Source organism: Pleurodeles waltl, chromosome 5 (assembly GCF_031143425.1).
Source record: "Pleurodeles waltl isolate 20211129_DDA chromosome 5, aPleWal1.hap1.20221129, whole genome shotgun sequence".
NCBI classification, from domain to species: Eukaryota; Metazoa; Chordata; class Amphibia; order Caudata; family Salamandridae; genus Pleurodeles; species Pleurodeles waltl.
Window position 1 is genome coordinate 1,201,813,628 of NC_090444.1, and position 17,535 is coordinate 1,201,831,162.

General features: G+C 45.1%; 1 protein-coding gene across 1 annotated transcript in view; it reads left to right on the forward strand.

Annotated features, from left to right (window-relative positions):
• The window catches only part of LOC138297105 (uncharacterized), a 648,847-nt gene that overhangs the window by 136,038 nt on the left and 495,274 nt on the right, over positions 1-17,535 (forward strand). The window contains exons 16-17 of the mRNA XM_069236605.1: positions 7,368-7,560; positions 17,063-17,193. Coding sequence (XP_069092706.1) covers positions 7,368-7,560; positions 17,063-17,193 — 324 coding nt within the window. The remainder of the gene's footprint in view (positions 1-7,367; positions 7,561-17,062; positions 17,194-17,535) is intronic.

Below are 17,535 nucleotides of genomic sequence, written 5' to 3' on the forward strand. Positions count from 1 at the left end.
CGACCTGTAGATTTTGGCCTCTAGCTCAGCCGGCACATAGGGAAACCTACCAAACCTGTGCATTTCTGAAAACTAGAGACCTAGGGGAATCCAAGGAGGGGTGACTTGCGGGGCTCGGACCAGGTTCTGTTACCCAGAATCCTTTGCAAACCTCAAAAAGTGGCTAAAAAAACAAGTTTTCCTCACATTTCGGTGACAGAAAGTTCTGGAATCTGAGAGGAGCCACAAATTTCCTTCCACCCGGCGTTCCCCCAAGTCTCCCGATAAAAATGATACCTCACTTGTGTGGGTAGGCCTAGCGCCCGCGACAGGAAACGCCCCAAAGTGCAACGTGGACACATCCAAATTTTTGGAAGAAAACAGAGGTGTTTTTTGAGAAGTGCCTACCTGTAGATTTTGGCCTCTAGCTCAGCCGGCACCTAGGGAAACCTACCAAACCTGTGCATTTCTGAAAACTAGAGACCTAGGGCAATCCAAGGAGGGGTGACTCGCGGGGCTCGGACCAGGTTCTGTTACCCAGAATCCTTTGCAAACCTCAAAAAGTGGCTAAAAAAACAAGTTTTCCTCACATTTCGGTGACAGAAAGTTCTGGAATCTGAGAGGAGCCACAAATTTCCTTCCACCCGGCGTTCCCCCAAGTCTCCCGATAAAAATGATACCTCACTTGTATGGGTAGGCCTAGCGCCCGCGACAGGAAACGCCCCAAAGCGCAACGTGGACACATCAACATTTTTGGAAGAAAACAGAGGTGTTTTTTGAGAAGTGCCTTCCTGTAGATTTTGGCCTCTAGCTCAGCCGGCACCTAGGGAAACCTACCAAACCTGTGCATTTCTCAAAACTAGAGACCTAGGGCAATCCAAGGAGGGGTGACTCGCGGGGCTCGGACCAGGTTCTGTTACCCAGAATCCTTTGCAAACCTCAAAAAGTGGCTAAAAAAACAAGTTTTCCTCACATTTCGGTGACAGAAAGTTCTGGAATCTGAGAGGAGCCACAAATTTCCTTCCACCCGGCGTTCCCCCAAGTCTCCCGATAAAAATGATACCTCACTTGTGTGGGTAGGCCTAGCGCCCGCGACAGGAAACGCCCCAAAGCGCAACGTGGACACATCCAAATTTTTGGAAGAAAACAGAGGTGTTTTTTGAGAAGTGCCTACCTGTAGATTTTGGCCTCTAGCTCAGCCGGCACCTAGGGAAACCTACCAAACCTGTGCATTTCTGAAAACTAGAGACCTAGGGGAATCCAAGGAGGGGTGACTTGCGGGGCTCGGACCAGGTTCTGTTACCCAGAATCCTTTGCAAACCTCAAAAAGTGGCTAAAAAAACAAGTTTTCCTCACATTTCGGTGACAGAAAGTTCTGGAATCTGAGAGGAGCCACAAATTTCCTTCCACCCGGCGTTCCCCCAAGTCTCCCGATAAAAATGATACCTCACTTGTGTGGGTAGGCCTAGCGCCCGCGACAGGAAAATGCCCCAAAGCGCAACGTGGACACATCCAAATTTTTGGAAGAAAACAGAGGTGTTTTTTGAGAAGTGCCTACCTGTAGATTTTGGCCTCTAGCTCAGCCGGCACATAGGGAAACCTACCAAACCTGTGCATTTCTGAAAACTAGAGACCTAGGGGAATCCAAGGAGGGGTGACTTGCGGGGCTCGGACCAGGTTCTGTTACCCAGAATCCTTTGCAAACCTCAAAAAGTGGCTAAAAAAACAAGTTTTCCTCACATTTCGGTGACAGAAAGTTCTGGAATCTGAGAGGAGCCACAAATTTCCTTCCACCCGGCGTTCCCCTAAGTCTCCCGATAAAAATGATACCTCACTTGTGTGGGTAGGCCTAGCGCCCGCGACAGGAAATGCCCCAAAACAGAACGTGGACACATCAAATTTTTTCATAGAAAACAGTGCCTACCTGTGGATTTTGGCCTCTAGCTCAGCCGGCACCTGGGGAAACCTAGCAAACCAGCACATTTTTGAAAACTAGAAACCCAGGGGAATCCAAGATGAGGTGACTTGTGGGGCTCGGACCAGGTTCTGTTACCCAGAATCCTTTGCAAACCTCAAAATGTGGCTAAAATACCACGTTTTCCTCACATTTCGGTGACAGAAAGTTCTGGAATCTGAGAGGAGCCACAAATTTCCTTCCACCCAGCGTTCCCCCAAGTCTCCCGATAAATATGATACCTCACTTGTGTGGTTAGGCCTGGTGCCTGCGACAGGAATAGATCACACAACGGTCAATGTTGGTCCTTACGTGAGGCAGCTGTTGACCCTGGGGTGATCCATTCCTGACATAGGCACTAGGTGTAGGCACTCAAGTGGGGTAGTGTTTTTATCAGGACAGGTGAGGAGTCACTGGGTGGTAGGAATGTTGTGGATCCCAGCATATTCCTGTAGTTTGTGTGACAGAAATGCGAGAAAAATAGAGTTTTTTTTCAACATTTCAGCTTTGCAGGGTATTCTGGGTAAGAAAACTTTGGGGAATCCACACAAGTCACACTTCTGTGGACTCCCCCGAATGTCTAGTTTCCAGAAATGTTTGGGTTTAGTGTGTTTCTCTATATGGCCGCCGAATCCAGGACCAAAAACACAGGTGCCTGCCTTACAAAACCAGTTTGTTTTGCCATAGACAATTTTGATGTCTCCACAATATGATTTGGGTGGTGGAATTTGGGGCTGAACTAAATTGGTGAGCTCCCAAGAGAGCACTCTCTCTCTGCTTGCCGCCGCATTCACCTGCTCTCTGGGTTGGCCTAACCCACTATTACCCAGTTGCACGAACAGCTTGCGAAGGGACAGCAGGACTGTCCTCATCACCTCCCTCATAATGTACTGGAAGAGGAGTTTTCGAATGGGACTCCTCTGACTGAAAAATCACTCCCAGAGTCTGCGCCATTGTCCTATCCCTCAGATGCTGTCTCAGTATCTGATGTCTCAGTCTCTGATCCTATGTCAGAGCGGTCCTCTATAACCCGAGTGCAGGCAGCAGTCATCCATCAAGATGCCATCTCTGCTATTGGCTAAACTGTTGCTCTAAAACACTAGCCTACGTAGACAGTCACAAAATCGATGGTGTGTGTGAGATACGTGCAACAGTAGAGGCCACCTTACCTGCGCTTCTTCCCTCAATCAGTACGTACTTTCAAGACACTCAAAAAACACCTTGTCACATACCATTCGTCACAGTCTTTAGCACCTCCTGCGCCCAGTCCAACAATCATTATTGGTGCTCCTACTCCCTCCTCCTCAGATTCCCTCATTACCACCCAGCAAAAGTGCCCTTCATCTCTCCATAGACTTTACTAATGTACTCAGCTATTTACATAAAATACAGATGTGCTCTTTGCAGTAGGCATATAAACCTTCTGCGCTTCTTTATGGCACTAAAACTGCCACTAGACAAGTCGGACCCTTTTCCCCCCAGGGAAACCACACACATATTGACAAAAGTGATGTATATATGACAGCCAACCACCTGAAACTCAACTCAAGCAAAACCGAAATAATCCTCTTTGGCCCTCACCAAAAAAACCTGGGACCCCCCATGGTGGCCCACCACGCTAGGCCCTGCACCCACCCCTGCCAACTACGCACGCAACCTCAGCATCATCCTAGACTCCTCCCTCTCTATGACCCAACAAATCAACGCTCTTACCTCCTCATGCTTCAACAAACTCCGTATACTGAAAAACATTCAAATGGATCCCCACAGAGACCAGAAAAACTGTCACTCACGCACTCATCAGCAGCAGGCTTGATTACAGAAACGCCCTCTACGCCGGCACGCTCTAAAACTCAAGTGCAAACTACACGCATCCAGAACTCAGCAGCACGACTCATCCTCGACCTCCGCCGACACGAACACATCTCTCCACACCTCAAATCCCTCCACTGGCTCCCCATTGACAAAAGGATCACCTTCAAGATCCTCATCCTCGCACACAAATCACTCCACAACACAGGCCCTGCCTACCTCAACGAGAGTCACCTTCCACACCCCCACACGAAACGTCCGTTCAGCTGACCTCTCTCTCGCCTCTGTCCCCCGCATCAAACACACCACCACCGGGGGCAGATCCTTCTCCTACATTGCACCCAAAACATGGAACGCACTCACAACCCACATTCGCAAGACCCAAAACCTACTTCTTTTCAGGAAGGGCCTCAAAACCTGGCTTTTTGAACAGTGAACCTCCTAGCCCCTTTCCCTCCCTCCGTCCCCCCCCCCCCCAGCGCCTTGAGACCCTCACAGGTGAGTAGCGCGCTTTATAAATCTCTTTGATACAGATCTACCTATATATATATATATATATATATATATATAAATATATATATATATATATCTACATAGATATATCTATAGATATATCCATGTACCTAGATATATCTATCTACATAGATATATATATATAGATATATACATATATTTATTTTTAGTTGTATGGTTTCCTTGGGGGCCAAAATGGCCCCCAGGGAAACCCTACAACATCTAAAAAAGAAATTGCGCCCAGAGGCGACCCCCTGTCATTTCATTTTTTTTTTTTTTTTTAATTCCCCTGGGGGGGGGGGGGGGCGCAATCGCGCCCCCCAGGGGGCACCTACCTTTTTTTTTTGGAAGAAAATTATGCCGGAGGCGGCCCGTTTTCCGGGGGGGGCCGCCCCCCAAAAGTGAAATCCCTGGTGTCTAGTGGGGTTTCCTGGCCCCCTATCGCAGCTGTGCTGCGATCGGGGGCCAGGAAACCGTTTCAGAAGGCCTCGTAAGAAAGGGGAGACACTCCCCTTTCTTACGAGGCCTTCCCGAACGTGTAAAAGGCCGTTTTCCCCATGAAAGCAGGAAGCGGCCGCAAGGCTGCTTCCTGCTTTCATGGGGAAAACACCTTTGCAACGTCAGCGCGCCTCGCGGCGCGCTGATGTCACAAAGGGGCGGGTGGGGGGTGGGGGGCGGGGGGAGACACGGTAGCTTCCGTGTCTCCCGGGGGGAGTAAAAAATAAATAAATAAATCCTCGGGTGCGACGCACCCGAGGATTTATTAATGCCCTTCCTGGTGTCGGCCACTGGTCGTGACCCGCACCAGGGAGGGTGTGTGGGCGTCGGCCAGTGGCCGACGCCCGCACTTAAGAGGTTAACACTTCAGAGGATTTCCCATTGCCACCCATATCACAATCGGACCCTGTCTGAAGCTTGACTTCAAGTACTACAGAACTGTTGCTGGTGATTCAAAAGTGGACAATGGTTGCATAAAATGTGTTTGTCCGTGAGTTCAAAAGCACTCCACCTAATTTAAGCCAAAGGGAAAAATTACATAAAGAGTACTGAACATAATTCCAACTAAAGGCCACATGTACAAAATTCAGGAATTGTGGTTTCCTAATTTCGATTCTTACGGAATCGCATTTAGGAAAATGCAATTCGTATATAAGAAAATGAAAACGTTTTCAATAGTGATTCCTAATGGGTTGCAAATCAACCTACCTCATGAATTAATGAGGTAGGTCACAATTTGCGACCCATTAGGGATGATAGCCAACACAGGAATGGTGGCTTGCTGGGGTCAACAGACCACCATGTCTGTCATCTCTCTTAAATAAAGCAATCTTTTTTCTGTTTTTAATATAGCCCGTTTTTATTAAAGGAAAACGGGATGCATTTAAAAACCAGGAAGTTAAACTTTAAAGTTTCATTTTTTAAGAATAGGCAGTGGTCTGGTCCGTATTTGTTTCCCATTCTCAAAGGAGAAGGAGCCTTCTGAGGACCTCTTCCCATTTGCGAATGGGTTACCAGCTCCTTCAAGGAGTCCGTAAAATATCAATGTTTTGCGACCAAAATGCAGTTGCAAAACATTCACAGTTTACCGCCAGGAGAAAGTTGGTGGTAACCCATTCACAAACGGGACCCTTTTCCCTTTGTGAATGCATGCAGAAACATTTTTTAAGGGCATAAAGTGGTCCCACAGACCACTGCCTACTCTTAAAAAATGAAACTAAAATGTTTTCTTTTTCTTTTTGAAATGCAGCCCGTTTTCCTTTAATAAAAATGGGCTGGATTTAAAAAATATAAAAAGTTGTTTTATTTAAAAGCAAACACAGACATGGTGGTCTGGTGTCCCCAGCAGGCCAACAAACCCTGTGTTTTGTGTGATTCCCAATTGGTCGCAAATTGTGACCTACCTCATGCACATTAGTATGGTTCGTTTATTTACGACCCAATGGGAATCGCAAATGGAACTCAGTAGAGTTTTTACATTGGAAATTGCAATTTCCTAATTGTGATTCTCTTGGAATCGTGATTAGGAAATCACAATTCCTAAAGTACGTACATATGTCCCGTACTTCGATTGCAAAACATTCATACATCCCTTTCAGATTCGGTATTTGACGCCCCTTCCAAATACCGAATCGCAACACATGTTGCAATTCGGTAACGTGCTACGGAATCACAGTTTATGTTTTGTTTATATGTAAAAGCATATTTGGAGTCGGACACTGCCCGATTGCCCGTTTTCGACAGCAAAAATTGTATGCACATATGGCCCTAAACAGCTTTTATTCTAACTGTGCACCCTCCATCCTACACCCTAACGCTCACCCTAAACGTAGCCTTAACCCTCACGCTTCACCTAATTGTAGTGCTCACTTTACAACATAACACCAATCATTTTCCTGCTGCTAAACTGTAACGTTAGTCTCTTTTTGATGATGTACATTTTATACAATTTACATGCGAATGTAGTTTAAATACCTATTCAATGCTTTAAATTGGGTGCTTTGAAAGATACCCTGTCTATGGTTGTATGTTGATAATGCTAGCGTAGTCATTATTCGAATGGGGTTGTTCCTGAACTAGTCCTTTGAGACTGCCAGGATATGAAAAATTGAGTTAGAGCTCCATTCGACAATACAAGGGTTTATCGACCCGAAATCAATAAAAACTGAATTGATTTTCAAACTTTCCAATCCTCTTCAGTATTCATCCAGTAGGTGTTCGGTGTGTGCAAAGCCCTGAGTTCTTCACACACGAACATGCACAACTAGTGTTTCAAATGTGTAATTATTCGTAATCTTGAAGCTGTGTAGTTTACGTTTACATAAATATGTCCAAACCTGATGTACCCACAAGAAACTATAAATGTACTTTTTACAAATGTGTTTATTTACCTCAGGGTTGGCCATGTATTTTCTTTGGGGAAAAGAGTCCTAGCTTTGTTCGTGTGAGTGCATATGTTCCTGTACAGTAAACAGAAAAGTCTAAACTTGTTGAATGAGGGTTCTTTCCATCTTGGAAGGTAAGATCATCCTCATGAGGGCCACGATCTTCGCTAAACTCATTACTCAACATTTTGTATTCTGACGTTGTGTGCATAACATATCATTTGCAGGTGCACAGTGCTCAGTTCATGGAGCTCTCCGAAATTGAGAACCATGATGACTTCTACACCCTTAAAGATGGCTGCTTACACTCTCAGGATCCACGAGGGGCCTACATCGTGTATGACGTTGCCTTGCGGGATTTCAAGGCGCTTGAGAAGCAGCTGCTGCTTGTGGCCAGCCAGTTCATTGAAAAGGATAAAAGTAAGGGTTGCATGAAATAAAACCTTTGTCATGCATGTTTGTTTTTAAACGCCTCTCGGTGCACACACCAAAACTATCTAGGCCCCTCGTGTTAACTGGGCAAATCGATTAAATATTTTTCCTTCCTTCATGCTGAAAGCATAATGTAGAAATACTCTCTCGAAGGCTACGTTCTGTATTTTACTCGTAATCTGTGTTTGATAGAATCATGTCTTATTTTTCAACAGGACAAATGGAGTTTCCTTAAAACAAATCTCCTTTCTGAAGGTCTGCTTTTCTAGAAGCCTGTGGAAGAAATCGTTAATTTTTAGGGTCGAGCCTGCGTAGCATGCGCTTGCGCATGCGTATCACTTGCGAGACGCTGTAGTAGTTAGAAAAGGGCTCTGAGCCCCACCCATGTCACCTCAGTGTCTTTCATTGGCTCGTGGGCTTGCCTTTTAAAATCTCCTTGCTTTCATTAGTGAAAGGCATGCTTACGTCATGCCTTTTCCGGTGGTTAGCCCTCCTCGAGCGTAGCGACCAAGTACTGAAAACATACGAGGCTCGCTGTTTTCCGTCTGGTTTGTGGACTACTTTTTCTCTTTTTTTCGCAGCACAATCTCGCTTGTTTAGCAGCGCGATCACGCTCGTTTTTTTTCCATTTAATGAGGGAAGAAAAGTCCGGTTGGGAGTTTACAACTGTTAATAGCTCCAACTCTGAGAAATGCGAGACCCATTGCATTGCATTGCAAATGCTTGTTCTTCTGGTTGTTCTCAGGCGCAATTGGGTCCAGCAGCCCTAGTCAGGCCTAACAAGCGGCAAGGAGTGCTCTAATCCCAAAATGTGTGTTTGAACAGAGCATCATAAAGCCTGACTCTCAGCTGTGCTGAAGGGAGCAGAAGGGTCAGCTGTGTGACTGACATTTGGAATAGCATAATATAAACAAGCATTGCCAAAACTAATAGGTCTTACCTATGAGACCTGTTGGCTTTACAGCATCGCTGCATGGTTGAAAAAAGACACAGCGATGAAGCTGCTGCCTCATTTTGCCACGGCACATGTGCATACCTATAAAAGGGCAGTCATTTTTATTTTTATTTACCCATGCAAGATGGCTCTGTAAGTTTTTTTTTTTTTTTAAGTCGCATAACAGTGCCTTTTTTTAAAAGAAAAATTTAAACGGATGCGCAGGTTGCAGAAAACGTTTGGGGAGGGGATGAGGGTGAAGCAACACAGCAGCTGGTTGGAGAAGCAACGTGGGAGAAGCAACAGGAAGGAGAGAACACAGGACAAAGGGAGAAACACAGGTAAAAAAAGAGCAACATAGAGCACAGGGGAAGAAGCACACGGCCAAGAGAGAACAACATGAATGCCATTGAGGAAGAGAAGCACATGGGCGAGAAGGAGAAACATGAAGGGAGAGAAACGCACACCAGGAAGACAGTTGGTAAACAAATGCTCTCTCATAGAACGCCTAAAGAAAAAGAAAGCAACATTGGCAATCCAAGAGTTCTGGTTTATGGATGCACTGTCAAGCCAGGCCTATAAATTCATGTACATTAAAGGCTGCCCACCTCTTATCTGTGCTGCTGCCAGAGAAAGATACCAACAATTATTTAGTTAGCTAAGACACTTTAATAGCATTACTATGGCATGTGTGTGCTCCTGAAAGTTCACCCTCAGGAAGCTGCGTAAATAAACAAAATGATCACAGCTTTGTGGAGGGCACTTTTTTTGTTGAAGCACGCAAGACCACATTACATCTTTTGCAACCTACACTGTATGGTAGACTAAACCTAAAAATAACTCCACACCAGTTCCAGAAATGGCAAAAAAACATACTGTCAACTTATACTATGCTCAGAAAGTAGGGTAATGTCCATGCTGTAGATTGCAAATAGGTCACGTGGACAGGAAACCAAGAGCCTGGCTGAGGGAAATGTCGTATAGGAACCCATCATGCCTCCTCTCCATCAACCCTGACACAGCTCACCAAGGTTGCTATAATTTTTAATGTTACAGTACCAATTCTTCTTAAGAGGGCTGATGTGCTGTTAATGGGTACACCACACTCATATTTATCTGCAGAGTTGCTACACACCAGCACTTCTCAACAGAGTTGCTATACCTTTAAATGGATTTCTAACAACAGGGCTGCTATATTTTTGGTGTAACTTTATCAACACTTCTCCGCAGGGATGAAAACACTTTCAAAGGGACATTACCAGCACTTGTCTTGAAAACTGCCATGCCTTTAAGGAGACAGTTACAGTACTTCTCTGCTGAACTGCTATATTTTAAATTTGAAAGTACTAGCAGGTTTATTCAGTTCCTAAACTTCCTGATGTAAGGCACATATAACTGTGGAATGATGCTTTGTGAAACCAACACTCAATGAATAAGCAGTTAAACCACCCCACCCATTTTTAGGTCTCTGAATGACCGAACATACTCAAATATATAAATCAGACTAACATTCGAACACTATGGCCCTCATTATGAGTCTGCTGATCCTGGGACCGCCAGACACACAGTGGCGGGCGGGCCGCCATGGTCGTGGCTGTCCACCCACCATATTAGGAACATGGCGGAGCTGCCATGGTCAAAACGCCGCCACCGCCAGACTGCCCCCAGCCAGCAGCCTGGCGGTCTCGGCGTTTGTAATCCTCCAGGGTGGTGCTGCATGCAGCACCACCCTGGGGATTATGAGTCCCCTTCCGCCAGCCTTTTCATGGCGGTTTACACCACCAGGCAAAGGCTGGCGGAATGGATGACTCGGGGGTTCCCATGCACAGCCCCGTCACGCATTCCACTGCCTGAATTACGGGCAGTGGAATGCGTGACGAGTGCTGCTGCACCAGCTGCCCCGCCATATTGCTGCCAGCTCCATTAGGAGCCGGCGTCAATATAAAGGCCCTGTTTACCGCAGGACCGGCGGTGAACGCATAATAGGGCTGTCGGGGTCATGACCACACTGGCGGTCTTCTGGTCGGACGAGTTTGGCGGCCGGCACAAGAACTCATAAGGAGGGCCTTTGTGTCCCAATGTAATATATAAAAGCAGATGTTTTTCAATGTATGTAGCCTTCTTTTTAAAACTGGTCTGCATTCGTTCAGACTTGGTATTTTCACATTAATAAAATCAGCATTGAAGAACAATCTAATCTGTACCAGTAAATGTCCCTTGTCTCTTGACTTTTACTCAATAGAGTGCAGACTGGAACAAGGTTGTATTCTTACATGTTTGTGGTTCAATCAGGTGTGGATACAGACAATCGGCCTTGCTCAATAACAATGGCTTAGGCTGCCTGACACTATCTCGGGTCTCTCATCTCAATGTAATGGAGCAACCTACTATCAGGTAACAAAATAGACTCTGCTGCTGTAGCAAAAGAAGTTTGTCTGAATTCTCTTATTTCCATGACAACTGCTCTACCTTCAGTACTCTACCGGGCACTCCTGGTTTTATCATGCCTTACCTGGTGTCATTCTGGTCACTGAAAATCTATTGGAATGATGTTCCTTGGCATACAGGCCCAATCTCAGCTTCACAACAAACATTGATCATTCTATGGATAGACTCAGTCTAGTCTTGTGAAACTGAGACAAAGAATTATATTCAGCCCAATCAAAAATGTTGGAATCCTGCCTGTGGTCAAAAGTGTAGAGGGGTAAGGGGGTGATAGGAAAAAAGAGAGAGTATGCCAGGTTTGATTCGGCCACTGCAATACTCTTTTGACCCTTTTCAGTTGAGCTGTAATCTAGTTCATAAATGCAATGAAGAGTGTCTATATTTTAGGCTATGTGTTTCAAGGGTGTGAGGTGTAATTCCATCGTTATTGCTAAACACATGATGAGTGAGATTTTAAAGACTATTTAAACATGGACATTAGTGTGAAGATTATATATATAAATATTGTTAGACCTGGCATCCTGGACCTCCTGTTTTTGCTGACTTCCCTTTTTCTGGCTTTAGGACTCTGCACACTTTACTACTGCTAACCAGTGTTAAAGTGCTTGTGCTTTCTCCTTAAAACATGTTAGATTGGGTTATACCAAGTTGGTATATTTAATTTACTTGTAAGTCCCTAGTAAAGTGGCACTACCTGTGGTCAAGTCCTGTAAATTAAATGCTACTAGTGGGCCTGCAGCACTGATTGTGCCACCCAGTTTAGAAGCACTTTAAACACGTCTCAGACCTGTGATTGCAGCCTGTGGGTATGAAGTGTTAAACTGCCATTTCAATCTGGCTGAAGAAAGCTCTTGCCAGGCCTAAACCTTCCTTTTTAATACATATGTCACCCCTAGGGTACACCCTGGATAGCCTAGAGGGCAGGTCGTAGCGTATTTAAAAAGTAGGACATGTACTTTTAATTTTTACATGTCCTGGTAGAGAAAAACTCTTAAATACGTTTTTAAATACTGCATGGCCTACCCACCTATAGGATAACATTGGAGGTGCCTGATTACATTTTGTAAGTGTAAATTCCAAATGGGAACAGGTGACCAGTTCATGTTTGCTTGAATTGTAATGACCTTGTAACATTTGATAAGCTGTAATTTCCAAATAGGAGCAGCTAGGCAGTTCAGGTTCGGTGTCTGTAGAATTGTAATGAAAAATCCTAACTTACAGTGAAGTTGGATTTAAAATTTCAAGTTTGAAAATGCCAGTTTAAAAAAATTAGCATTTTCCTACTCTAGCCATTTGGTGCATGTAGCCTGTCTCTGGGTCACATAACTGGGTGTAACTGGCAGTTGGGCTTTGTGTATTCCTCCAAGACAGCCACATACAGTAGATAACTTAGATGTGACTGGATGGGCCATCATTGGCAGGATGGGAGGGAGCAGCTGGGCCATGCTCCACTAACACTTGAATAGGATGTGTATTGCCTCCACACAAAGGTTTGCACTCCCCTTGTAGTTAGTCTGGAGCCAGGTCAAGGAGGGCAGGGCAGGGCACTTGTCCATTTCAAAGGCATGCCTCTAGAAGCTTTTCCCCAATTCAAGGGCACAACTGGGTATAAATACTGGTCTTCAGACACCAACTCTTCAGTACACTTCTTGACCCACGGATAATTTGACAGAAAGGACTGCTGTTCTGCTGAAAGGACTGCCACTCTGCTGGACTGCTGCTCTGAAGGACTGCTGCCCTGCTGTGCTGATCTGCTGGCCTTTTGCTTGGGTGAGAAGGACAGGACCGGGATCTCTTGAACCCATAACCAAGAGCGACTCTAAGGACTAGTTGGCTGGCTTTCTGATCTGAAGCCTCAGGACACAACAGGCCTCCAACAATCTTGCATCTGCACCTGGACTCTGCCATCTCTGAGTTTACCCTGCCAAGCCGTGCCACCCCAGTCCTGGACTCTTGGAAGTGGGTTCAATGTGCTTTTCCAGCCTGTGTAGATCCTACGGAACCGATGCATCTAGTCTACTGCGCGGGCTGAACCGATGCATTGCCCCTGCTGTGTGGATTGGACCCATCACAAAGATCTGCATTGCCTTTGTAACCTCATCAGAACCCTCTGTGCACAACACATCCCCAGCACAGGCCCTTGCTTCCCTCATCCACAGCAGCATCGATGTCACCGGACTCCACATCACAGTCTCAAAGCTCCTCAGAACCAATGCAATTCATGACTGAGCCCGACATCCTTGATGCCACACTTTGCATTGCAAGCCTGTCAATTGGATCCTTGACGAAGACACAGTCCATTACAGCCTCAACGCTTCTCAGAACCAATGAAGTGCTTTGGCTGCACAGTGCTTCTTCGCTGCGGATCTTCACATCACAGCTGTATCCAACCCGTGCTTCATCGTGGTTGGTCTGAATCTGTGACTTTCGCCCTGTCTGGCACAACAATATCCACTGTTGGTTCTTTGTGCTTTTTGGCACAGTTTTCTCTACAATCTTTAAAACTGCATATCTCCAGTTCTACTGTTTGGATTGTTGTTGTTTTGGTCTTGTTTTATTTATTAAAGGACGCTCTATTTCTAACTTGATGTGGGATCCTTTTTGAGTGGTGTTTTCACTTTATTACTGTTTGAAGTGTTGCACAAATACTGTACACATTGCCTCTAAATTAAGCCTGGCTGCTCTGTACCAGGCTTACCAGAGACTTGAATACAGGTTAATGTAGGGTTGGCTTGTGCCTCACCCTGACAAGGACTGTTGTTGCTTCTTGATTAGGACTCACACCCCAGTCAACCAACAAACCAGTCCCTTACAAATATATATACACTGTGACAGGAACCACTGTGCAGTTATAGTTTGGTCAGACGTTTGTTTTTAAGTGCACTCTCACAAGTGATAAAACAAAATAGTTTTTATTCCAGGAGTGTCCCTGGGAATTTGCAACTGTTGCAGCTTTCCAGCACAATTCTGTATGTTCCAAAAAGTCATAATTTTGGACCCATGCCAAGTAGTAAACCTGTGAGTGTAAATTTTCAATTTTCTTTATTAATTGCTCAATGTACGACAGCTTAAAAAAGTAAATTTTGATTTATTATGCACATAAACTGATATTCACAGCTCTAAGTGAGACCTGAGGGCACACAGTTCCACAAAACATCATTGTTTGTTTGTCAGGGTAATAGCAATTTTTCACATATTCTTTTTCATTTTTTTTGTCAGTCTTTTTCAATTATTTCCTTTTTGTGACTATAATGCTAAACAATAAACACTGAGATATAAAAAAATACCCATAATGGTAGATGTGAATCCTCCCATTAATGAATCAATCGTGCAGCGGTTCAATACCAACTCATTCTGTGTCACCAAGGTATTCATTATCTCTTGTCATGTTTATTTAGTAATGGATGTTTTCTGGATACTGTCTCTCTGCGTGAGACCTTTGCCCATAATGATGAGTATTTCTTTTGTTTCTATTTGGGTATCTGGTTGCTGCGCATCTGGGAATGCTAAGCAAGCCATTGTGGGCATGCTGATGCGAAACACTCTTGTGGTTGGTCCTGTTTCTAGTTCACTTATATGTCTATTCTTCACATTGGGGGGCATATTTATACTCCGTTTGCGCCGAATTTGCGTCTTTTTTTCGACGCAAATTCGACGCAAAACTAACTCCATATTTATACTTTGGCGTTAGACGCGTCTAGCGCCAAAGTTCATGGAGTTAGCGTCATTTTTTTGCGTGAACACCTTCCTTGCGTTAATGATATGCAAGGTAGGCGTTCCCGTCTTGAAAAATGACTCCGATGCTATTGCGTCGGATTTATACTCCCGGGCAAAAATGACGCCCGGGAGTGGGCGGGACTAAAAAACCCGCATTTGCGCCGGATTTTAGCGCCTGGGTCAGGGCAGGCGTTAAGGGACCTGTGGGCTCAGAATGAGCCCAGAGGTGCCCTCCCAAGCCCCCAGGGACACCCCCTGCCACCCTTGCCCACCCCAGGAGGACACCCAAGGATGGAGGGACCCACCCCAGGGAAGAAAAGGTAAGTTGTGGTAAGTATATATATATATATTTTTTTTGTGGCATAGGGGGGCCTGATTTGTGCCCCCCTACATGCCACTATGCCCAATGACCATTCCCAGGGGACATAAGTCCCCTGGGCATGGCCATTGGGCAAGGGGGCATGACTCCTGTCTTTGCTAAGACAGGAGTCATGTTAATGGCGTCTGGGCGCCCAAAAACAATGGCGCAAATCGGGTTAAGACGTTTTTTTTTGCCTCAGCCTGACTTGCCCCATTTTTGGACGCCCAAACGCCATTTTTCCCTACGCCAGCGCTGCCTGGTGTACGTGTTTTTCACACACACCAGGCAGCGCCGGTCGGCTAACGCCGGCTAACGCCATTCAATAAATACGGCGCCCGCATGGCGCTTCAGAATGGCGTTAGCCGGCGCTAATTTTTTTGGCGCAAAACTGCGTTAGCGCAGTTTTGCGTCAAAAAGTATAAATATGGCCCTGGGTCTCCTGGAGAAGAGGCTTCTCCCTAGGACTGGAAACTTATGCCAACTTAATTAGGGCATTTGGGCCTTCTTTTCTCCACTCTTGTCCTCCATTCACACCAATAGGATCTAACATATGCACCTTGTTGGCACCACCAAGTACAACTGTTTTTAGTACATATGTAATCAATCTTTTACTTATATTGTTTTAAATTCCATACATTACAGGGTGATTTTTTTCATGTGCATACGTAAACTGAACTCACATTCTTAGTGAATCATTAGATGAGTATCCCTCTAATTAGTGTATGACATTTAGGTTCTGCAGATTCAGTTCATAGATGTACGTAGCCCGTAAGAAATTTACAAAACATTGTTTGCTGGTTGCCTAGTTCCATAGAGCAAGTCAGTTCATCTCCACCTGTATGCATTAATAGCAATTTCTTCAGTGCTCCTTTTTGTGATGACCAAGTGGAACAGTAGTATGCATTTAACTGCCTCAGACTACCATTTGTTTTACCATTCCAGTCACCAGCGTTTTCTTCCAGACAATTTTTCATTCTCATGATCTTCTGATTTACACCCTTAGCCACACAGGCTGCGATGTTGGCTCAAGCACTTGAGGGCATATTTATGAGAGGCTTGCGTCACCTTTGCGTCACTTTGAGTGAAACAATGGCAGTACAAACCTTTCAGCACTTGTGTGGCTTTGAATGGCCTCAAGGTTATGGAGTAAGGCAAGGCAGCAAAATCTCTGTGCTGCCTTACTCTGCACTAGGAAGGCGTTCCGTGGGCATTGCTGTGGTTGTTCTCACACAACACCCATGGATTTTGACGCATCCCAAGATTTACAAGGCCATGCACACCTCAGGAGGCGCAATGAGGAGAGATATCTTTATAGCTCCTTGTGTTTTCCTCTTTCTATGTGTGCTGCATTCTACAGAACACATAGAGAGAGAAGAAACCTCCCATGATTGTTTTTGTGCAGAAAGGTGTCCCTTCCTGCACAAAAACAATCTCCTGCATGCAGCGCAGACACCCTTGCACCATGGTGCAGGGGTGCCTGCATTGGGACTAGGCTGCCGAAACAGCACCACAATATATACAGCGCAGTCCTACCCTTTTACTTTGACACAGGGCAGAGCAGCAAGGTGACTATTCTGTCCTGTGCCAAATCCCCATAAGTCTGGGACATAAGTCCTTTGTATGTTGTCTTAGGCAGGTATTTGATTGCCATGTCAAAAACTGTGACTGCGTTTGTTGTTGGTATTAAGGTGACTTCATACAGGTAATAGCTGAGTGGTTGTGTTTTTATAGACAAAGTTGTTAAAGGCCATTATTCTTTGCCAGCAGTTTGCCTCATAGTTTCTACTGAAAATACCCCCATGTGTTTACTTCTGCAGGACACCTACAGGCTCTTCATAATAGAAGATGCATGCTAAGTTCTCATGCATGACAAGGCATGGCAAGTCCATTAGCTTGCAGGAGAAGCCCCTCTGGTGCACTATGCCACCTTCATGAGTAATTATTTCAGAGAAGACTATGGACTTAAGCAGGTGTGTATATGTACAATAACTATTTGTTCATAATCCTCAACCTTTCTGCTGTCTTTTTAACAGACCTCATAGCAAGCAGAAGTGTTTCCGGTGACCTGGACATCTCTGCATGGGCACATGCCAACGTGGACCGGTTTGCTGTACTGCTTGACCTGTGGACATGTGAGGTTGCTCTCTTAGAGAACAAACAGCAGGTATTGAGAATTCAAGTCTGTATCTGGAAGGTAAACTACGTAGTTAAAGTTAGTTCACAATCTCAGGCTCTGTTTGCATATCTAAGATGGATTTCCTAGCAGGTATTAAACGTTTGGTCCCATCGTCCATTAGTGTTAGTAGTTTATTCATTGTTTTATGCATTTCCTACTACCTTTCCCGGAAGAACAAGCTGAAACTATTGATTTTCAGTCACCACTATTCCTCCTCTCCCTAACTCTCAGCTTATGCCTGAAAGACTGTCTTTGTGTTACACTCTATATAATCATTTCATTTTTACCCCTGTCTTAGGATGGATCTTTCGGTCTTATATGTCCAAGAAA